This window comes from Portunus trituberculatus, chromosome 31, assembly GCF_017591435.1.
Source record: "Portunus trituberculatus isolate SZX2019 chromosome 31, ASM1759143v1, whole genome shotgun sequence".
NCBI classification, from domain to species: Eukaryota; Metazoa; Arthropoda; class Malacostraca; order Decapoda; family Portunidae; genus Portunus; species Portunus trituberculatus.
This window is the reverse complement of record NC_059285.1, coordinates 450,759-473,866: the sequence shown is the minus strand read 5'-3', so window position 1 is coordinate 473,866 and position 23,108 is coordinate 450,759. Positions and strand designations below refer to the sequence as shown.

General features: G+C 40.3%; 2 protein-coding genes and 1 long non-coding RNA gene across 3 annotated transcripts; 1 reads left to right on the top strand and 2 right to left on the bottom strand.

The window, feature by feature from the left end:
• Positions 1–1,607: 1,607 nt before the first annotated feature.
• On the top strand, positions 1,608–3,469 carry LOC123511452. Its single transcript, XR_006676807.1, has 3 exons — positions 1,608–1,800; positions 2,158–2,288; positions 3,072–3,469. It is a non-coding gene; the product is annotated as an uncharacterized LOC123511452 (long non-coding RNA).
• Positions 3,470–5,255: 1,786 nt separating this feature from the next.
• On the bottom strand, positions 5,256–9,089 carry LOC123511633. Its single transcript, XM_045267663.1, has 3 exons — positions 9,004–9,089; positions 6,705–7,074; positions 5,256–6,373 (listed from the first exon to the last, which is right to left on the bottom strand). The coding sequence occupies exons 2-3, from the start codon at positions 7,021–7,023 to the stop codon at positions 6,036–6,038; spliced, it is 657 nt and encodes a 218-aa protein (XP_045123598.1). The 5' UTR covers positions 7,024–7,074; positions 9,004–9,089; the 3' UTR covers positions 5,256–6,035.
• Positions 9,090–13,281: 4,192 nt separating this feature from the next.
• LOC123511598 (eukaryotic translation initiation factor 3 subunit F-1-like) lies at positions 13,282–21,758 on the bottom strand. Its single transcript, XM_045267623.1, has 7 exons — positions 21,522–21,758; positions 17,829–17,905; positions 16,835–17,041; positions 15,629–15,731; positions 14,255–14,371; positions 13,772–13,905; positions 13,282–13,531 (listed from the first exon to the last, which is right to left on the bottom strand). Exons 1-7 carry the CDS (start codon positions 21,628–21,630, stop codon positions 13,442–13,444), a joined length of 837 nt encoding a protein of 278 aa, XP_045123558.1. The 5' UTR covers positions 21,631–21,758; the 3' UTR covers positions 13,282–13,441.
• Between the last annotated feature and the right edge of the window lie 1,350 nt (positions 21,759–23,108).

Here is a 23,108-nt window from a genome sequence, read left to right as displayed (position 1 = left end):
TCCCCAGACGAGTTGAGATGGAGTGAGAGCCCAGATGTCGCCATCACAGCTTGCCAGCCTGTACTCCAAACATCCACCCAGGGAACTTGAGTTGTTCAGGATAACAACTATGTGATTTTTGTAAATAAGTCCTGCATTGTTTGTCTGATTATCCAAAGAATGAGTTGCCACACAGAAGGTAGTAGGAGGCAGAGAATATAGATCTGAAATAAGGTAGCTTAGTCTCCATTGATTGTAGTTCCAGAGATGACTTTACATTTTATTGTTGAAAACAAAAACGGATACATTTCCAGTGAAAAGGATGAAAAAAATTATTAATAGTGAAGATACTGGCAACTTACAGCTACACAATCAGTGTGTCTGAGCCAAAGGGACCGTTTTGAATATCATACCATGCTTTACCAAAGTAATGATGTGTGGTATCAACAAAAGAAAGTCGGTATCAATATTACTGGTATTCTGAAATGTATCGATATGTTTAAGTTCAATATGAAGGCACTCTGCACTTTACACTGGATGGAGGGCCGAGGAGCAAGAGGGAGAAAGATGACGGGGCGAGCAGCTGCCAGCTGTGCTGTTATATTTATCTAGCTGCTCACTGTGGTATTAATAAGTCTCATAGGTTCCTTTCAGAGCTGATCCCAGACGGAGTCCCAGCCAGGCAGGCAGCGCCGTGGCAGGCAATGAGCAGCTCCCGTAAAGATAACGTGTGTGTTCCTGCCGCCGTCTGAGCTGTGATGCAGCCCCCTGACTCGCCACACAGGTAAATGAGAGACTAATTACTTCTCAGGCTCCTCAAGTAATAGGTGTCATGACAGATACAAGACAGAAAGTTAAGGTAAGGTCTATGGAGAGAAATGACCATATTTGGCAAACAAAGGACGTCTTGTCAATATTTATCACAAGATGGCAAGAGATGCAACATTCCAAAGAGGCTGAAGACAGTCAGTCAGAGGAGAGGAGTTGATAAGATGAAAAGCTTTTGATTTCACTCTTATCTAATAAAACTGTGTGAGTGGAACCACCCCACAGACGTGAAGAATACTCCATACGTGGACAGATAAGATCCATCTACAGAGAGCAGTCAGGAGTGTAAGAAAAACTGGCAAAGATGCCTCAGAATGCCTAATTTCATAGAAACTGTTTTAGCAAGAGATGAGATGTGAAGCTTCCAGTTTAGGTTATAAGTAAAGGACAGACCAACCATGAATGATAAACTAGGCTATCATTCATCTCCCCCAGAAGATAAACTGGCCTAATATCTTGCAACTTAACCTAACCTAACTCACCATAAGGTAATTCTACTATGAATATCTGCCCTGTTATTGTATCAGGACAGTCACCAACACAAGACCCCAACAAACTAATGGTACAATAAAAGAGGTCACACAAAGTACCTATCTTGACCATATCTATTTTTGCTACCAAATTTCCATTGTTTTTATCGTAGATTTTTTCTTATTTATATCCTTTATTACCATTTGACACCAAAACATTATAAAGATGAGCAAAAGTAGAATATTCAAGGAATAAATATAAGCTGTGAGTTCTATCCATAATTATTCTCTCTCTCTCTCTCTCTCTCTCTCTCTCTCTCTCTCTCTCTCTCTCTCTCTCTCTCTCTCTCTCTCTCTCTCTCTCTCTCTCTCAGGGACATCAGGTTTCAGTCATGAAGTTTGTGGTGGACCATGTGAGCAAGGATTGAGGACAGCTAGGTAGGCTGGGTGGTCTCTGATAGCATCAACACCACTCCATTCTCTCTTATTACCACTAAGGGAGGCAGTGCACCACATCTCACAGGTAAGGTCATGTGTGTGTGTGTGCAGTGAAACAGTTCATGAAATTTTGTAATGAAGAAAAGATGAAATGATTGAATAGTAAGATGGACAGATTCTCAGTTTTTCTGTGAACTTTGCGTCTGTCAAAGGTGTATGTGAGCAATCTGTGTGTTATTGATTTCTTGTTGAGGCATCTCTGTCTGAGGAGGAAGGAGAGATGAGTGGCTGACTTGTATTTATTTGTTAGGCATTGGTGAGTGCAGTGTGTGTGCATTTTTGAGTGGTGGTGGTTGTATCTGTAAGGAGAGATGAGTGGCAGAGTTGCACATGTTTCCTAGGTGTTGGTGAGTGCAATGAGGGTTTTGTGTTTCCCCGACAGGACGTGCTGCACCGGTGGTGTGGCATTGAGGGAAGCGCCTCTTTGTATCCCTGCCCAGCACTTTATTGAACACATGAAGGTGATCCAGAGTTTCAAGAAGGAAGTGGCACACACATTTTGCTGTACTCCAAGTAAGGCAAACAAGTTGTCACATAGTAATTTTTTTGACATTGTTGGTAGTTTTTCTTGTCTCTCCAACTGCTAACTCTGTACAAGGGCCTTATCCATCTTTGTATGAAGTACTCTTTGCTGCATGTTTTTTTTTTGGGGGGAGATTCCACTCATGTAGTATTGTTAGATAGAGTGGAATCAAAAGCTTTTCATCTAATCAACTCCCCTCCTCTGACTGACTATCTTCAGCCTCTTTCTCACTGCCGAAATGTTGCATCTCTTTCTATCTTCTATTGCTATTTTCATGCTAACTGTTCTACTGATCTTGCTAACTGCATGCCTCCCCTCCTCCTGTGGCCTCACTGCACAGGCTTTCTTCTTCCTCTCATCCCTATTCTGTCCAACTGTCTAATACAAGAGTTAGCCAGTACTCTCAATCATTCAGACTTTTCTCTGGTAAACTCTGGAATTCCCTGCATGCTTCTGTATTTTCATCTTCCTAAGGCTTGACTTCTTTTAAGAGGGAGGTTTGAAGATGTGTGTAACTGTCTTTCTGGTTAATTCTGTGCCAATCTTTTAATGAACTTGTAATTCAGGTGGGCCTTTTTTTTTTTTTTTTTTTTTTTTTTTTCTCGGCTAGCTTCTCTCTTGCATAAGAAAATAGTGTGGCTTTGCTTGGTTGCATTTTTTATATAATTTCCTATACCACAAATGTGATTACAAGTGAGCAGTTTTCACAATTTCAGATTGAGAAGATGACAAGAAGGTAAATGATTACTAAACATGAATTTCTTTTATTGCAGGCTTTTGGAGGTCCAGCAGCACACCACACACTGCTTTCATAGACATGTGCAGAGTGCAAGACAGAGAGTGGCAAGGATGGAGGATGCCTCAACATTCACAGCATCATTGCTTCATGCTTTCTTTTGTGGAAAGTAGTGCACACAATTTTAACCGAAGGATTATGTCATTATTCATATTAATAGATTTCATGACCTAACATTGTGTTGACCTTATAAGAGACTTATAAGAGATCTTGCATTATGAAGACTTATTTAGAGGTCTTTGTTTATTAGCATGATCTAGTTGTGTCAGTCTTAAAACTCCAGATTGTACAGATATGAACCATTGTCCATTGCACTTCCTGTAGATGGAATTTCAGTCAATGCTGCAAAGTGTGTGTGTGTGTGTGTGTGTGTGTGTGTGTTTCACTGTTTGATCTGCTGCAGTCTCTGACGAGACAGCCAGATGTTACCCTACGGAGCGAGCTCAGAGCTCATTATTTCCGATCTTCGGATAGGCCTGAGACCAGGCACACACCACACACCGGGACAACAAGGTCACAACTTCTCGATTTACATCCCGTACCTACTCACTGCTAGGTGAACAGGGGCTACACGTGAAAGGAGACACCCAAATATCTCCACCCGGCCGGGGAATCGAACTGCGGTCCTCAGGCTTGTAAAGCCAGCGCTCTAACCACTGAGCTACTGTGTGTGTGTCTGTGTGGGCAGCTTTGTGGGAAAGTGTGCCAGTCATTCCTTGATGTCAATGTCTTTCATTTAGGGAAAAAATGTGTGTAATTAGGTTTATATACATTTTTGAGTGAGAATGTTTAGACTGATTAAATGGTAAGTTTCTCAACTTTCTAGAATTTTGCTGTTTCTGTTCTGTGTAAGATTTCAGGGGCCGTATTCTACAAACCGTCATAGCTAATGACATGATTGTAGCGAGACAAAATGGTTTATTTTAGACACAAGTCCCACTGTGACAGGCTTTAACCTTGTGACTTAAGTGCCAAGACAGGGTTCACCCTGTTGTAGCACTGCCAACTGCCGTCTTAAAACTTGTCAACATGGTCGGGCTGTATGTACCATAGTATGATCCCTGACAGTTTTTATTGTTAATTAATGATAAATATTCGTAATGATGACTAAGTAATGTCCTTCTTTGATGCAGTAATTTACCATTATAGACAACTGTGAAGAGGGATACCATCAGTTTTCCCAAAACTCAAACAAACCTTACCCTGTGTGACCTGAATGTGTCATCTTTTGTTTGCCATGTTTCTTTTGTTTGGATACACAGTTTAACTATTCCCAAATTAGTAAAATGATGTCAAAATAATTTGAATTGTAGAAAATTATGTCAAGGATTTATTGCTTTCTATGCATATATAAAGTTGACGAGTAACGAACCTAAAGACCAACAGTGGAGTGACGGTCAGGCATTCAGTGAGACCCGAGGCTGACTATGTAGAATGTGGCCCCAGAATGATGGTCTGTGTTTTGTATATTTATGGTGACAATGTAGGGTCGCAAGGGACAGCATACTGTTTGAGAGCAATGACATTTTCAAAAGCATTTCACAATCATTTTAAAGAGTTGATAGTTTCTCTAGACTTCTGCAATGAAATGTCTCAAAATACTACTTTTATGTTCTTATATTTCATTTTTTTGTTAGACAAAAAAGTATTGATGGTAATGATAGGTGGAATGAGGTAGACCTGTTCATGCAGGAACTGCTGCCATGTATGTCCAGGCCTCCTGCAACTTTCCTCGTTTTTGTTTCTCTAATTTCTCTAATACTTTGAAATAAATTTCAAAGTTGAAAATATTCTCAGTAATGCAATACTTAGAATAATTTATGCATTTTTCAACTTGGGTAAATTTTTTCAAGTTGAAATTGTAAAAAAAATTGTACAAATTCTGCTATTCCATGTAAAATTTTAATTGTAAAAAAGTTCCTAAACTACAGTTTAGATAGTTTTTACAATTAAAAAATTTCTATTACACTAAAAATGTAAAAAATTTCTATACAAATTCTACTATTCCACTGTAAAAAATTTCTAAACTACAAATTCTACTATTCCACTGTAAAAATTTTAAGTTGAAAATGTTGGTAGAGTTTTCAGATCTGCAAAAATGTGTAGATTGAATAAAATGGGAAGGAAGGAGAGACTCTTCATTGTATTTTTAACCCAAATGTACATCTGCACTTTCTCCGGAGACTCTTCAGAGTATTTATGACTTAGCACAGTTTTTGGGACAATTTTGCAGGGATTTTTCAGCATTTATTGGCCATTTTTGCTGCTTTCCAGTTTTTATTGCAGGATTTATCAGCTTTTTTGCCATTTTTGCTGCTTTTCAGCAGTTATGCAGCTATCTTCCACAACTTTTTATTTAGCCTTTAAGCATTTTACTGCCATTGTAGCCGAGTTTGGGCCCATTGATCTAGTTAGCATCCTCAGGCTTTTGACTTTGTAGAGATTTACAGCTTCAAACAGGATTATCAGTTTATTTTAAAAGCTGGAGTAGAATGTATGTATATATTGTAGGGCTTGATAGGGTTAGATAACCTTATGGGTTGGGGTTAAGGGTTCATATTGTTTAGGTTAGGTTAAGCTCCAGCTCAAGAGTAGATCAAGTATGTTTAACAAATACTACTAAAAAAATCTATATAGGAATTAAGATCATATCAATTTTCTTCATCATAATTCATTATTAGTACTAATAACAATTATGTGGGTACATTATAGAACAAGAGTAACATTATACTTGTGTGCGTATTTACACAATACCGGAAGGAATAACAAGTGATTGGCAACATGCATTTGTTAGGTTAGGTGCAGCGAGGCAGTTTCTCCTCCCTTCCTGGATGGCACCACGTATTGTCAAGGCAGAGCTGGTGCGAGGAAGGGTCTTATTCCTCCGTGGAAGGTGCAGAGAGGCAATGTGTCCTCACTCTCTGGATGGCACCACGTATTATCAGGGCAGAGTTAGTGCGAGGCAGGGTCCGATTCCTCCGTGGAAGGCGCAGCGAGGCAAGCGTTTCCTCCTCCCTGGATGGCACCACGTTTTGTATGGGAAGAGTTGGTGCGAGGCAGGGTTCGATTCTTCCGTGGAAAGTGCAGCGAGGCAATGTGTCATCCCTCCCTGGATGGCACCACGTATTGTCTGGGAAGAGTTGGTGTGAGGCAGGGTCCGATTTCTCCGTGGAAGGTGCAGCGAAGCAGTGTTTCCTCCAGTGCAAGAAGAGCTATACCTGCCGCAGGCTGGGGGGTTAAGACACGCAGGTTTGGTTCTCCCTTCAGTAGTGGCAGGACCTGTAAAATATAATTTTACCTTTACACTATCATGAACCTAGTCCTCAAATGTAGGATAGAAGTGGTGTAGTGTGGCGTGTGGTTTGGGTGCGCCCTTTATACGTTTATTGCATTCCATTTTACTCACCACCAAGGAACAATTTGTAATAGTTATCTCCAACCCTCAATTTATATATATATATATATATATATATATATATATATATATATATATATATATATATATATATATATACACAGTATTCATTCTATTCTAATTACGAACCTTACGAGATTTGCTTTTAACACCCTCGTTATATTACCTTTAACACCAAGACCGAACGATACCTACCAGCCGGCCGACGCCTCATGTGAAAGAGGCGAAAAGGCCCAGCCCCTGCCTTTGCCGGACCGCACGCCTCCGCAGTCTGCATCCTCTTCTGAAGACGACCTATAGATATATTGCTATCACAGGGACACGGAGGAGGAGGAGGAGGAGGAGCAGAAGCAACAGCAACAGGATATCTGGGCTTCAGACGATTGAGTTCACTCGGGTGAAACCAGGTGTGGCTCTTATGTTGGTAGTGCGCAGACGTAGGGACGCCGGTGCCAGACATTGTGGCGGGACGTGCTCCATCTCCTGACTGACGCCCGAGACTTTTTTGCCCCATGTTTAGGGAGTGGACGGCATGACCCGACCTCCTCCCTTGTTGTATACACTGCTGTAACAAAGTTCCCAATCATCAATCAAGAAACCTTCACCTGCTGTGTCAAATCATTCTTTATGCCAAATCTAGTGACTAACAGCAAATTAAATGCAACAGCACATATTACTTAAGGACTTGACTACGTGTGTGGTGCACCAGATAGTGATTATCATGGTTAATAGAACAGCCCACAAAATTACTATACACAACCAATTTGAAGCTTTTACACTATCGTGTGGTACACCAGACAGTGACAATCATCTATAATTGAACAGCCCACAAAATAATTACTATACACAGCCAATTTCAAGCTTTTACACAAAAGCCTTACTCATTCAGAAGCAACAAACCCATGTCAGGTGCCGAGACGTTTCAGTACCAACGCACACTGCTTATTGCTTTACATTTAATGGTACACTGGTTAACAGCACATACGAACTAGGCCGAAACGTCGCGGCACCCAACAACTCCCTCACACAACGCAATATCCCGCTAACCCAACAACCCTACCTGGTGTCACCTAATCTTGTGCGTCTACTCCCACTAACAGAACCTGGATTTGCCCCAAGGAGGGTCAAATTGACCTCAACAATGAGTGAAACCCCTACCCTACACCCATTTCAGACCATATGTTTGGTACCAAGGGTTTTCTTCCCCACACTTTGGTGAATATAAACCTTATGCGGGTCTATTTCTACCATTTCACCCTAGTTCTACAATCAGTTTACATTAACACCTTAAGAATGCACAGATATTTGTAAAGCAAGATAACTTGTGAGATGACGGATTCCAGCCCGGGTAAGACTGGAAAAATCGATGTGGCTGGTATGGAAGGCAGCTGGGTAATCGTGGACACGTTCAGGCTCCCTTCATCTCGAGTAGGAACGAAGCTGCCACGTAGCGGCGATACACTAAGCCACGCGCTCTAAATAATAACGAATCCAAAGGGGGTTCAAAACGCTTCAGGAATTATTAACTGCCAGTCGGATCGTTACACACACACAGCACCAAACTCCGGAGCATGATATACAACTAAATCTGAACACGAGACGTAAATAGTGGAAACCCACGAAAAATTCCACACGTAGCGCATATCAAGGTTCGGGACAGAACTTGGCCTACATCTGCGCCACCGCTCAGTAAGGGAAGGTGGGGATACAATAAAAGAGACCATAAGAGTCACTAAAAGCACCTTGAATTCAAGCTATCAATGCACACCCAAAGCTCTGTCGTGGACACGCCTATACATCACAGTTGTGATCATGTGCCGCGCTCAACAAAGATATTACAAGGCGCTTCCCATATAGAACATTAACGCGTTATCTTACTACGGAATGGCAACTTGCAGTATGGATTAACTTATCAAATGCCACATCAATGTTAAAAAATACACTACAAACGAAGTTCCACGAAATGCCGGGCAACACTTCCTATCCTTTAAAACACAGCAAGAAACTTTCAAATACTCCTGTTCTTGATAAACGGGTAAAAAGTCTTACTCATTCAGAAGCAACTTAAACACATGTCAGGTGCCGAGACGTTTCAGCACCAACGCACACTTTGCTTGTTGCTTTACATTTAATGGTACACTGGTTCACAGCACATACGAAACTAGGCTGAAATGTCACGGCACCCAACAACTCCCTCACACAACGCAATATCCCGCTAACTCAACAACCCTACCTGGTGTAACCTAATCTTGTGCGTCTACTCCCACTAACACGACCTGGATTTGCCCCAAGGAGGGTCAAATTGACCAACAATGAGTGAAACCCCTACCCTACACCTATTTCAGACCATATGTTTGGTACTAAGGGTTTTCTTCCCCACACTTTGGTGAACACAAACCTTATGCGGGTCTATTTCTACCATTTCACCCTAGTTCTACAATCACAGTTTACATTAACACCTTAAGAATCCACAGATATTTGTAAAGCAAGATACCTGGTGAGATGACGGATTCCAGCCCGGGTAAGACTGGAAAAATCGATGTGGCTGGTATGGAAGGCAGCTGGGTAATCGTGGACACGTTCAGGCTCCCTCCATCTCGAGTAGGAACGAAGCTGCCACGTAGCGGCGATACACATAGCCACGCGCTCGAAATAGATATCGAATCCAAAGGGGTTCAAAACGCTTCAGGTATTATTAACTGCCAGTCGGATCGTTACACACACACACACACACACACACAGCACCAAACTCCGGAGCATGAGATACAACTAAATCGGAACATGATAATTATACAACTAAATCTGAACACGAGACAGAGGGAAATAGTGGAAACCCACGAAAAATCCCACACGTAGCTCATACCAAGGTTCGGGACAGAGCTTGGCCTACATCTGCGCCACCGCTCAATAAGGGAAGGTGGGGATACAATAAAAGAGATCATAAGAGTCACTAAAAGCACCTTGAAGTCTAGCTATCAATCCACACCCAAAGCCCTGTCGTGGACATGCCTATACATCACAGTTGTGATCATGTGCCGCGCTCAACAAAGATATTACAAGGCGCTCCCCATAAATAGACCACTAACGCGTTATCTTACTACGGAATGGCAACTTGCAGTACGGATTAACTGTTATCAAATGCCACACCAATGTTAAAAAATACACTACAAACAAAGACTTCCACGAAATGCCGGGCAACACTTCCTATCCTTTAAAACACAGCAAGAAACTTTCAAATACTCCTGTTCTTGAGAAACGGGTAAAAATCCTTCACTATACACGCACACACACCATCAGCACCACTGTACATGATACAACGTATCTTCCTTACCTTCAACAACAACAACGCCACGAGAGGAATGACACCAACCAACACACGAAACCTTAAAATCAAACTGGTGACAAGGCAATGAATGGGTAGACACATATCTTAGCGAACGGACACACGACTTACCTGCACAAAGACGACAGAAGAAATCGTCCCATTGTGCCTCACTGCTTTCTGCTTCACCTCCTCCTCCTCCTCCCTCCCTTGTTTGCAGCCAGCAAAGACACTTAATATATATATATCTTTCTATATATATTGTTATATATATATATATGGTATATCGTCACTCACGTGACACTCCCTTATATAGCTTTATTTTTATCCATTTATCTCTGTCTATGTAACTATCTATATACACACACACACACATATATATATATATATATATATATATATATATATATATATATATATATATATATATATATATATATATATATATATATATATATATATATATATATATATATATATATATATATATGTATATATATATATATATATATATATATATATATATATATATATATATATATATATATATATATATATATATATATATATATATATATATATATATATATATATATATATATATATATATATATATATATATATATATATATATATATATATATATATATATATATATATATATATATATATATATATATATATATATATATTATCATTACCATTATTATTATCACTTATTTTAAGTACTGTTATTATTATTATCATTATTATTATTATTATTATTATTATTATTATTATTATCATCATCATCGTCATCATTATTGACATTATTGTTATTGGTATCATTATTATCATTATTATTATTATTATTATCATCATCGTCATCATTATTAACATTATTGTTAATGGTATCATTATTATCATTATTATTATTATGTTCACCAATATCATCATCATCATCCTCATCATTGTAAGAACATGACACGTAGCTACGGCACATTTAATATTTCGAGTTTTCACTAATTATGAAGCATGTAGGCCTACAGGCATGACGCGCAAATAATATTGCCAATGCTCATAATACTGAAATGAGGAAATGATAATTTGAACAGCTTGTTTCAGCGAGGTGGGGATGCCACCTGCCACCTGCCACCAGTCTTAATTGACACAGACACACATTTAATTATTCCTCAAACAATTTCATGGTGTACTTTTAAACAACTGTGTTTTTTGACCAGACAATTTCACGTCCTCGCTGTATTCACTACTCGCCTCACGATCGTTTGGGAGGTACTGGTGACTGCAGGCGTTTGTTGACGCCCGGGGCCGGCAAATGGCCAAGTTAGTGTCAAGACGGGTTCACAAATGCCAATTTAAGACTGTTTTTATTTATTTATTTTTTTCTTACGTACGTAGAGTTTCCGACTCGCAATCAGGGCCTAGCGACTGCAGAAAACAGTCGCAAATCAAGACCAACATGTTGGTTTTGCTAGTCGATTTGCGACTTTATTTATGTCGTGACGTCACGGAGTAAGCCTTAAAAATGTGGTCTCCAGAGATAGAGAAGATGTTAGAGTTGGTGAGGAAAAAAAAAAAAGATTTTTGAGACCCCAGAAATAAATTATACAGTAAAAAAAGTTTGCGCAAATCTTCGTTCGACGAAATAGCTGCCACTCTACATGAGCTGTTTCCCTCAATGCAGGGTATACGTGTTGTTGCAGGTGAGGATTGAAAACTTGTCAGAATTTAATTTCATCGCAATTGTGGATAGTATTCTTAAGACTAACTATTTTCTTATGAGAAATGTATGTTAATTTAGAGTGTGTAGACACTCCTTTCTTTCCTTCTACTTAGCCAGGGACGTAGCCACAGGCATTTTCTTTTCTTTGACTCTTCCGATACGCCAAAAGAAGAGCAACCACAGCTTCAGCATTGTCACTGGAGGAAGACATCTTGGCGGGTAGTTGTTTGTTTACACTCACTTCCCGCCAAGGCGCCAACTAGTCGATACTTTCCAGGCGCTACGTCTGACACTCTCCGACTAGAGGGGACGAGTCGGGGGAAACTCTCCGTACATAAAATAACTCGCAAATTGGCATGTGTGAACCCGCCTTTACCCTCTAACGTTAAAGCGACGCCTTTCAACAATGACAACTACAACAATGCATGTATGAGTGCATTTTTATGTATTGTGCAATTAAGGTCACCTGTAACACACACACACATTAATAGTAATAATAATAATGCTGCTCTCTAATAGTGCTAATGGTTACTCTTTACGTATATGTTATTTAGTGTGAGGATTAAGACAGCAGCAAAATTTAGAGATGAAAAGATGGAAGGATGGAATAAGGGAAAAATGGGGATCATACCATTAGGCGGGTGAACGTTTTAACGCTACCTACATGTCCCACCGCCCAACTATATAGGCATGGCATAGCAAAGACTTGAACCCACCCTCCACTGGACGCCGGAACACGACCCGCCTTAACCCACTACACTAACCTGCTCCCTACTTCCTTAGCCATATATACAGGGGAGTAGCTATAGGCAGTGCAGCCGCTCTGGGGCCGTCATAACGTAGGGCCCGGTTCAGAGGCCTTCCCAGCACCACCAGGCCCGTTGTCCTGCGCGAGTCGAGGTTATTAAAGTGTACATTAAAGGACCAGTTCAAAGATCTGTGTGTACATGTTGCATGCTGAGAATTAACTGAGATGGTGCATAGCCAATACCATTGGCAATGCCAGGGTACTGCGCTGGCAGGCACATCAAGCAGAGATTTTTTAATCTCGGGGGAAGGAAGTAAATGAGACAAGAACCGAAGGATTTTTGTAAGAAAAACAGGTCTCTGACAGAAATAAGTGTGGTGTTGCACTAGTTGCTTTAGCTCATGCAGAATAACAAAGTTGAAGACAAATTCACCAGGATGCCAGTGAAGCAAAAGGAAAGCCAAAGCTTTAAGGATGGAGATCTTTGAAGTTAAATAGTCAAAGAATTTCTTATAGTCAGAGGAGTTAGCTGAGAAATAGACATGAAATAAAATTGGTTAGAGTGACTCTGAAGTCATTGCCAGATGGTGGAAATCCTAAAACGATTCAAGAGTATGGGCACAAGAGCAAATCAAATTGTCTTGCACATAGATGGAACATCCAACTTTGGTGGAAAATGAGGGTAGAGGAAGCAGGAGGGAACATAAAAGGGACATTTATGGTCCTCTCCCCATAATGGGACGCTGAGGCTGGTGTTGTCGCCACAATTTTAAGTTTTAAGAGAAAGGTGTGTGTGAAGTACATTTATTTAATTGTGACGGAGGAGAGTTGTCTTTAGAGCAATCTGTGACTGCCCTATTAATTTGAGATATGAGGAGAAAGTTCAGCAATGTCACAGCGGGCTTTAATGGCAAGTTCACAGCACCCATACTAGACCTTGTTGGGAGCAATTTGTCAATTGGGGGAAAAAAAGGATGAATAGTATGAAATTCATCAGATGAATGGTTTATTTTCAAGCTATATAAACATCCACACTGTAAGTTTCTAGATGCTCTTTCCTCAATCTTGTTTGTGTTTACTGCATCCCTTCATTTTTCCTGCTTTAAATGTTGCCTCAATGTGGAAGTCCATTAAGTGATTCATTGGGTGGCCACCAACATGGTCAGCTTCTCATTGAGGCCCACATTGACCTTTGTTAACTGTGACAGGTAGATCACCATCAGCAGGTCCTGGAAGATGAAAAATATAACAGTAAAGTCTCTGATTTGGTGTGCTCAGATTTGCTGATCACATCCTCACACTTGATACTATCACCAAGGAAACACTTGACATCTATTATGTATTTCCTCACCATACGTTCATTAGTCTAAAATACAGAGAGAGAGAGAAGGGGGGGAGGATTGTCACATCTCATCCTCCAGCAAACTGCAATTAGTGATCATTGCCTCAACATTACAAAGTATTCCCACCTTCATGTTTGTGTTGAGCATCTCCTCAAATTCATGAGCAGACATCTTGGGCACCTGGTTCACCATGCGGGTAAGTTCTCGCCCGATGTAATTATCTGCTGGCACTTTTCCACTCAACACATCATCCACATAAGCTGGTGGGTAAAGGATGTGATGAAGGTGCAATAAAGAAAATACATTTTATATAGTATCAATGCAATGTGTTAATCCTACAAATAGTCTTTCCTTGAAGACCTATGAATCACTATCTTCATGCTAAAAGTAAGGGCTTCAACATACAGATGTTAGAAATATGGCATAAAGATAAGTGTGGTAAATACACATTCAAATGTGTCTCTTATGTTAACTCTTCATCCCAGTGTTAAGAGCTGCATCTATTAAAAAAGATGGGGCAATCACAAATACAAGAATACAAGAATATTTGCGATGAAAAAGAAAAAGTTTAAGTGAATACTGAAGTCTGACTAGCACAGCCACACTTACAGATTAGGGCATCTAAGGTGGCTTCCATATTTTGTGTTGCCTCCGAGATTTGGTGCAGGTCTGTTGATGGTTCCACAATGCGCTGTCTGCTGTACTTGCTCTTCTGGGTTGCATTGGCTGTGGGTGGAGGACAGGTGAGTGGTAGTGGTCAGGATTTTTAAGAAATGAGTGTCTTCTGGACAAAAATGAGGCAAGGAATGGATTCCAGACACATACATTACCAGTTAATTTATAAAATTAATCTCTCAACCAGGTCAGCAATCCCACATAGGGAGCCTAAACAAAACAACAAAGCACTATGCATTCATACACACATCATTCACACTTTCGGTCCTTTTTTTTTTATTTATACCATGTGGGCTTTTCACGGGAATTTATGGACTAAAGGGGATACTTTCCCAAGCAGAAAGAGACAATCTTATGGACCACCCTGCTACACTCCTGGATCTTAGGTATAACAGATGGCCACATACTTCCACAGGAAGGCACAACAGTACATATGGGTTTACTCCTGCCTGTCCTTTCATAAGATTATTACTTACTCCACACCTACTCAATCCTTAAGCTACAAGAGATGCTGGGTACTTTCTATGGAGTACCCTACGTCTTAACTGGGATCATACGACAAAAACATCCAACATATCTTTTTTTACCTCCTATCCCCACTCCCCCACAGTTATGTAATCAATCAAAATCTAAAACTTCGGCCCTGTATCTTCTAACCCATGAATACATATGCTTCCCAACTTACAAGCATCTGAAGGTGTGAACAAGAATCCTGTATCACTCCAAAAACATGAAGCTTCAGCTTCACTGTGTCCCCACCACTGTGTGTCACCCATCCATCCATAGTGAAGGAGAGAGAGACACAAAGTTGTTTTTCTTCAACTACCAATCTACTAACACTTGTTTGATTCGGCTCCAAGATTGGTTGGCATAATTTCTAACTTCTGGATTACTGATCATGGCTGGTGATGAGCATAATGCTAATAACAATAGTAAAAATTATATCGAGTCATCTCAATAGAGTAAATGGTTTTAATAAAGACAATTATAGAGAAAAATGGGAACAGCTTGCACTTACAGTACCACAGTACAGTATTAATTTTGTACAATTTATAAATCTAATTTGTTTTATCAATACATGTACAATATCTTTATAAGTGAGTACAAAAGTGATGTTTGAACACATAACCTGAATGTATGCATCTACACTATTATCACTATTATACAAAATTACTACTTGTAAACAGTCACTTTTGAGTAACCATCTGGAACAAAATTTCTTTGAGCATATAGGCCAGGGTTAGATTTTTTTGTTGTTGTTGTTTTGTTAGTTAAGCTGATGTAGGGCAAAACTTCAAAAAGACTTACTTCCAACAACCTCAGGTGCATATGAAATGACCTCAACAGGGATGGGAGCAAACATGGTTCCTGGCGTGCGTCCTGGAACACCCATACTTGCACTCACATAGCCCTGTACAGGAGGAGATGAGAGATAAGACCAGAACAACATTTCACAACACATGTATAAATACTGAAAGTTACAAGCAGCACTGTATGGTATACTTTAATTTGTATCGGCCTATATCAATCACAGTTTGATTCCTTTGTTTTTGCCTGCCAACTATCAGGTGCACAATACTTGTATATATCTGTGTTTTTCTAATTGGTCCAGTCTGTACTATCTTTAGGGACAACAGCCCAATGTCAAGTGTCAGCAAACCAAACACATACATACATATTCCCTGATATACAGTTCACCACTACATGATATTCTGCTTCCAGTATACGTTTTTTACTACTCTGGTTGTGACACAATAGGTTATGTTTTGTTTTCTGGTGACCCAAGTATGCACTCACTGGTTTGACACACAGGTAAAGTTTTTTAATGTTTCAGAGAGAGAGAGAGAGAGAGAGAGAGAGAGAGAGAGAGAGAGAGAGAGAGAGAGAGAGAGAGAGAGAGAGAGAGAGAGAGAGAGAGAGAGAGAGAGAGAGAGAGAGAGAGAGAGAGAGAGAGAGAGAATGCATGTAAGAAGGGTATTAGCCAAAAGCAATAAAACAGCAGTAAAAAGGAGAAAAAAAGGCCCAGTGTGGTGCCAGTCCCACAAGTTGTCACAAAAACTGCAAAAAAAATTTAAGAATATCTTGAAACCTTGTTCTTGAAAGTTTAACTCATAGGAAGGTGGAAACACACAAGCAGGCAGGGAGTTCAGGAGTAAACCAAAAAAAGGGATGAAAGTGTGAATATTGATTAACTCTTGCATTAAAGAAATGGAAAGGATAAGGGTAAGAGACAGAAGAAAGTCTTATGCAGCAAGGTAATGGGAAGAGAAGAGGCATGCAGTTTGAAAGATCAGAAGAGTGGTTAGCATGAAAATCAGACTGCAGAAGATGCAATATTGTGAAGATGAGAAGAGACAATCTGTTAATGCTGAGTCAATTAACACAAAAAGCTTTTGATTCCATCCTGTCTAAAAGAACAGTATGGGTGGAATGCCCTCCATCTCCTCCCCCCAATACATGTAAAGAGTACTCCAATAAATTACCATGAATGGATGGCAAGAATCCTAGTCTTACCTTAATGTTCATTCGGCCTCCATGCAGTGTGGTATCAACAGTGAGGTGGATGGGATTGCTGGTAACACGGGAGTAGTAGTCGTGGATGAGGAGCGAGTGGTCAGTAATCTCGTGGCCTGTTGCCCACCACCCAACAATAACTTCACTTGGATTGACTTTCCGGTGCAATTCATACATGTCCTTAGCAAAGTCCAGCTCCACTGCCACCTGCAGGAGAGGAGCAATTTGAGCAAGGTGTGAGGGTGTCTGAGAGGAGGTCAAAAAGAAGATGGATGTGTCAAGAAGAAAAAACACAGTGAAATGAGAGAGAGAGAGAGAGAGAGAGAGAGAGAGAGAGAGAGAGAGAGAGAGAGAGAGAGAGAGAGAGAGAGAGAGAGAGAGAGAGAGAGAGAGAGAGAGAGAGAGAGAGAGATTCATTACAATGAAAATCACAATATGGTACAAGCATAAAAATATCTTGCATGAAACAATGCTCCTTCTTTCCTTAATTAGCTACATAAGTGACAATTTTTTAGTATTATGCCATCTGTACATAATAACTTTTGTTTCATAAAGACTGCAACATTAGCATAACATACACATCAACATATATCTCAAAAACAATGTTAGTAATGAATAAACAATTCATTCATACTTTCAATATACTTTTAAAGAAATTAATATATTAAGATTTGTGTTAAAGCAATAAATAGCTATCATATCATGGACAAGAAAATTCCAAAAGGAAACTTTCCTAAACACACTGTACACTGTACTGTACATATTCACTATAGTGTGACCTTTTTGATGCCACCTTGGTCCTACGCCTCAACACAATGTACAGCACTCCTCTTCACACCCACAACAGTCTTGCTTTCAAAACACACAATGTGTACCAGCTGTCTTGCCGTCTTCGTGGCCCATGAGGAGTTTACTTTGAAAGTGGTCTTGAAACATTCACTTCATTGTAATTGATGGGATACAAATCTTTCCTGAAGTTTTCTGTAACACTTACCTCTTCCTTTGATTCATTATGTGGTACACAGAAACAGTTGGTGATCTCTATAGTGCCCTTCTCCACTCCAACAGTGCCTGCAAAGAGGAAAACACTCAATCAGAATCTACAAGATAAGATGTACATTTTTGTATTTATACTTAAACTTACATTCAAATTAAGCAAAACTCTATTACTTACTTTGTTTTCATCTTTACACATCTGTTTATTCCTTAATTGTTTTTGTTTTCTTAACTAAGCAAGCAAGGAATAATCTTGCTGCTACAAAAACATTAAAGCTTCACTTCTGCCTTCCTGTCTATTTATTCTGTATTAAAGTACAAAATTCTGTCCTTCCTGAAAAAAAGGAAGCAACCAAGACAAACACATAACATATAATAACCAAAGGCTCTAAATCTTCAGTAACACCAGTACTTCCAACAGGCTGGCTACCTGCAAACTCCAGCTACCTTAGTGTTTTAGAGCCAACTTCCTCCACTTGCTGGACTGGCAGGAATGAATGGGTAGCCAGCCAGGTAAGTTAATGAGGTGGCACCACACACACTACACACATCTAGGAGCAAGCAGGATGCACAAAGGCACTCACTCTTATTCACTACAGTTACAAGGTACACGTCTATGACATCTGTGTCCTGCAAGTGGAGGCCTGGATGTATTATTTCCTATAATGGGGTAATTGGGAGTATTTTTCTCACTCAACATGTGGGGGTACTATGGTGCCAGGTGATAAAGCCTATTTTTCAATAATTATAAGAAGAAACTAGGTAAGGTGACAGATAATTTTCTCTGCTTTAGAGCTAAAAACATTTTTATGAATTAGACATAATGGCAAGGTGACAAAGAAGAGCCTCAGTAGCATCATGAAGACTTGTGGAACAGCCAAGACTCATAAAACATTCAAGGAAGTAGCACAAAATGTTCTTCTCCAGCAAGTGAAGACACTGTCCATTGACTCACTGGTGACCCACAACCAGCCTCACTGCACCCTCTGCCACTTGCTCACCACTCCTTACACCATCAAGTAAATGTATTTCACCATGCTGTTCCCTACTACCACTTTCCTCATCATTACCTACATCCTCACCAATGGGGAGTTTTTAAAAACTCAGAACTATGTCACCAGATGTCATCACTGCTGCACGTCCCCTGATAACATGAGCAATAGTATTGTTATAATAAATCCCAGGTGCATACCGACGTATAGAACACTGATTAGCATGATACCTTCAAAACTCGGTATCAATGATCAAATATCCTGTATGGATAAATTTAAGAAAAAATAAATTTTGTGAATATCTAGGCTGTGGGGCTCTTGTATCTACCATTCCTGAGAGAGAGAGAGAGAGAGAGAGAGAGAGAGAGAGAGAGAGAGAGAGAGAGAGAGAGAGAGAGAGAGAGAGAGAGAGAGAGAGAGAGAGAGAGAGAACTTCTGACAGAAATGGTTACCAGATTCATTCAAAACACACCAACTTCTAGATAATGTCCAGTACAATTCCGATGCCTTATTTTTTTTTACCATTTCCTTCCAGACCTTCACAAAACACACTGAATGCATATAATACAGTAAAGTGATGGAAACATGTCACCAACCCTCTACCCCTGACAAGCTCAGGTAACTGTGGGAATGTGGGGCAAGACATAAACAAGTATTTCTGGGGAGTAAATTAACAGAATCACCTTAAACATAGTGAAACAGTATAACCCATTCCAGGGGTGGTAGCTGGCTGCACCAGCAGTTGTAGGCGAATCAGAGGGTCAGTGTGGGTGTGAATAGGAGCACAACACTCGGGATCAGGAGTGCTAACATAAACACTTGCTGATGTTTCACATTTACTTTCTTGTCTACTTATCCACTTAACAACACTGTGGCTCATATACCATGGCATCCTACAACTCACTCACACACCTCCATAGACCACTAACCTAATTTACCCTGCCAGGTGACACCCCTCCTGGTGCACCTACTCCAACACTATCTAGGTTTACCCAATGAGGGTCAGATTAACCTCAACAATGAGTGAAACCCCTACCCTATTACCTAACTCAGACCATACGCTTGGCACTACGAGTTTTCTCCCCACATTTCTTCCCCTCTGCTGAAAACAAACCATACACTACTCTATTTCTGCCATTTCACCAAGGTTTTACAGTCACATCTTTACATTAACACTTCTTAAAAGAATGCACAGATATTCTTAAGTATGATACCTGGTGAGAGGGTACATTCCGGCCTGGGTAGGACTGGAAAACGTAAGTGGAGCTTGGGCTGGCTGTGGTGGCCATAATGACATGTGCTTTAGGTTTCCTCCATCTTGACTGGCTGTGGGTTCCATGAGCTATGCGTGCGGAGTTTGAATTGGCAAATCCGAGAGGGGTTCAAAACACTTCATGTAGCATTTTATACTGTATGGATTGTTACAATGGTTGACTGTGTAAAGCATGGTAGTAAACGTAAGGTTAGAATGTGTAAAGCACGCTACAGATTCATTTTCTGACGTGACGGGAAATTTTTCATATGTTGTTTGTGTTATTATGGTTTCAGAATGTCCTTTATGGATTTTTTTTTCAGTGATTCAGATAATTAACTCCTGGGAAAATACTTGTTTTCGTCTTATCCTGCCTGAAAATCCTGCATTCCCACAGGTCTCCAGGCTTGGTGGTGGCAGATACTAAAGACAGGCTCAGGGCAAATACAGAGTAATCTGTAGCATCAAGAGGGTGGACATTTTCCACAACTTTATATCATTGTATTGTAAGCATACAATGGGTCTTGTGAAGATCTGGAAAGAAATAATAAAAAATAAAGTGCTGGAGTTGTACTGGACCATTAATGAAATCTAAGTAAAAGTGGTAAATATTAACACAAGGCACGCCACTCAATTTGTAAATTTTGGGTATTAGCCCTCAACATTACCTAACCTAACCTAATCTAAGTTTGGATGGGTAATGCTAGGTTGGGTTAATGTCTTGAAGGACAGAGTATTACTGGAGAAAGCCGTCAGTTTCCCTGACACAAAAGAAGTGCACCACTACAAAGTGGACATACTTCTAAGACACTTTTCTTCTCTACACAAGTTCCCTCACAAATCACTCATTTAGTGTTAATGCAAATACACAAGTTTTGCAGAGAACATGTCAATTCCAACATAGTCAGGTTACATGTTACAGAAGATTTGGTTTTGTTACAACACAGCAATGGTTATATAATCATAAAACAAGAAAATCTCTGCGTTAAAAAAAAACTAAATCTAGGCTTTTCTAAAACCTAAGGAGTTTTTTTCGCTAATGAGGAGTGTTCATTTTGTGTTGTAGGCACCAAATACCATCACAGATGCATTCCTTGATACTTAGTGTCACACTGAAGCCTTTCTCCACATTTGCCATTTACCCAAGAAGGTTTCCTCCCTCCAGTCGCTCCCACACCAAGGAAAGTCTTATTAAGATCATCTTTATAGCCAGCTTTACTAATGGGTCCGTCCCCACCCCAGAGGAATTAGCCAACCACTCGGCCACTATCCTTTCCGCTGCTCCCTAACATTGCCGTGGCTGGAACAACCAAGTGATTCATGAGGAAACACGACCATCACCACGAAGGAACCCACTACCAGCTGGGATGGCGACATTCCACCTGACCACCTCCTGCTGAACGGCGCCTTCTTCCCTCCCCCGCCCTCACTGGCTCACAGCTCTTACCCAGCAGAGTGCCGATAACACGGTGTGCTTCAGGATTGCGCCGCTCATAAGAATCCACAATGGTGAAGAACACCACGGGGTGAACCTTGGCCACCAGGTTGAGCGCCATGCTGCCGCCGATGTTGTGGAGTGCGGGTTGTTGCTGTCAGTCACAGACACACTTCACACTGCTCGCAGCGCCACACAGCGTCACTAACTCACTGCACACCACAACTGGCCATCTCAGGTCTATGTACACAAACTTTGCCTTCATACAGGAATATTTCCCTTTCATGGCGCTTTTTACAAATACCAAAAAAAATAAAAAGGTAAAGATAAATGAGTAATGCAGATCAATCATTTCCAGGAAAAAAATCCATTTATATAGATTTGTCCCTTTTTTCCAAGTTAGTATATCCGTGAGTCACGGTAAACTGGAGAGAGAGAGAGAGAGAGAGAGAGAGAGAGCCTGCAAGATTATATGAAATTTAGCAACATTTAGGCTAGGCTGGGAGGCTGGGAGTGGTAGCGCTTTTTTAAGGGAGTTGCCGGTTGCTTATTATAGTTACCAGTCTGCGATCCCACAGAAAAATCATATGTTTATAATATGCTCGATTTATTTTTATATAACACAAGAACAAATATAATAAAACAATAAAAAGATAGGAAGTTGCAGAAACAAATTTATTGACTGCGTGTTTGAAGATTTCACCGGATCCGTGGTTCACAATGAAAAATAAATAAATAAATAAATTTTGCTGAAAAAAGGACAGAAAAGGACAGATTTTGACTGTCCTTTTTTACAAGAAAACTTAAGGACAAACAGGCTCCAAAAAGGACAGACTATCCTTAAAAGGACAAACATGGCAACCCTGGTTCACGACGGGTTCCGACCACTATGAGCGGAAGCGTTTGGCAACAATGTTAAAATATACTCATATGTGTATATATTTATGTACACATGTATGTATGTACGGTATGCATGTATGTATGTATGTATGCATTTCACGAAGCAGTTTTCCTACCAGTATTTCAAACAAAAGTGACATCTGCCATTCTTTTTTAAGTGGTACTTAGTTGTCATTAGCTACAGGTGCCTCTGACGCATGGTACAATAACGAGAGTTATTGTACCATGCCTCTGACGTATCAGCTTGCCTGCGATCCACACTCCACCTTCCCGTCTGTCCCCCACTCCGTCCCCTCCCCATGTTCCTCATATCTCCGCCTCCACCCCCTTCCCACCCTCTCTATCTATCTATCTCTCGCGCCGCTCCGCTCAGTACCTATCAGCTGAGACACTCGCCTATTTATTCTTTATTCTTTAGTCTCAGTCTCCATTCCACCTAATATTTTTCCAGCCATGGATTGCTGTGTGAGCCTGGAAAGCTTGTATCCCGGAGTAACAGTTTGTAAGCTCTCAGCCCAGAAACTACGGCAAAGGGATTCATTAGTGCCTTTAAGCGTTTCTCAAGAACTGAACAAGATTATTACACACCAATAGTTAACTGCTGTGTGTGTGTGTGTGTGTGTGTGTGTGTGTGTGTGTGTGTGTGTGTGTGTGTGAGAGAGAGAGAGAGAGAGAGAGAGAGAGAGAGAGAGAGAGAGA

Excerpts from the sequence above, each read along its gene's own strand:
- LOC123511633 (XM_045267663.1), bottom strand. The coding sequence starts at position 7,023 with ATGGGGCAAAAAAGTCTCGGGCGTCAGTCAGGAGATGGAGCACGTCCC. Across the intron at positions 6,374-6,704 it reads CATGAGGCGTCGGCCGGCTG|GTCCTGCCACTACTGAAGGG; the intron begins GTAGGTATCGTT and ends TATATTTTACAG.
- LOC123511598 (XM_045267623.1), bottom strand. The coding sequence starts at position 21,630 with ATGGCGCTCAACCTGGTGGCCAAGGTTCACCCCGTGGTGTTCTTCACC. Across the intron at positions 17,906-21,521 it reads TGTTATCGGCACTCTGCTGG|GCACTGTTGGAGTGGAGAAG; the intron begins GTAAGAGCTGTG and ends TCCTCTTTGCAG. Across the intron at positions 13,906-14,254 it reads CACCTTAGATGCCCTAATCT|CTTATGTGGATGATGTGTTG; the intron begins GTAAGTGTGGCT and ends TTTACCCACCAG.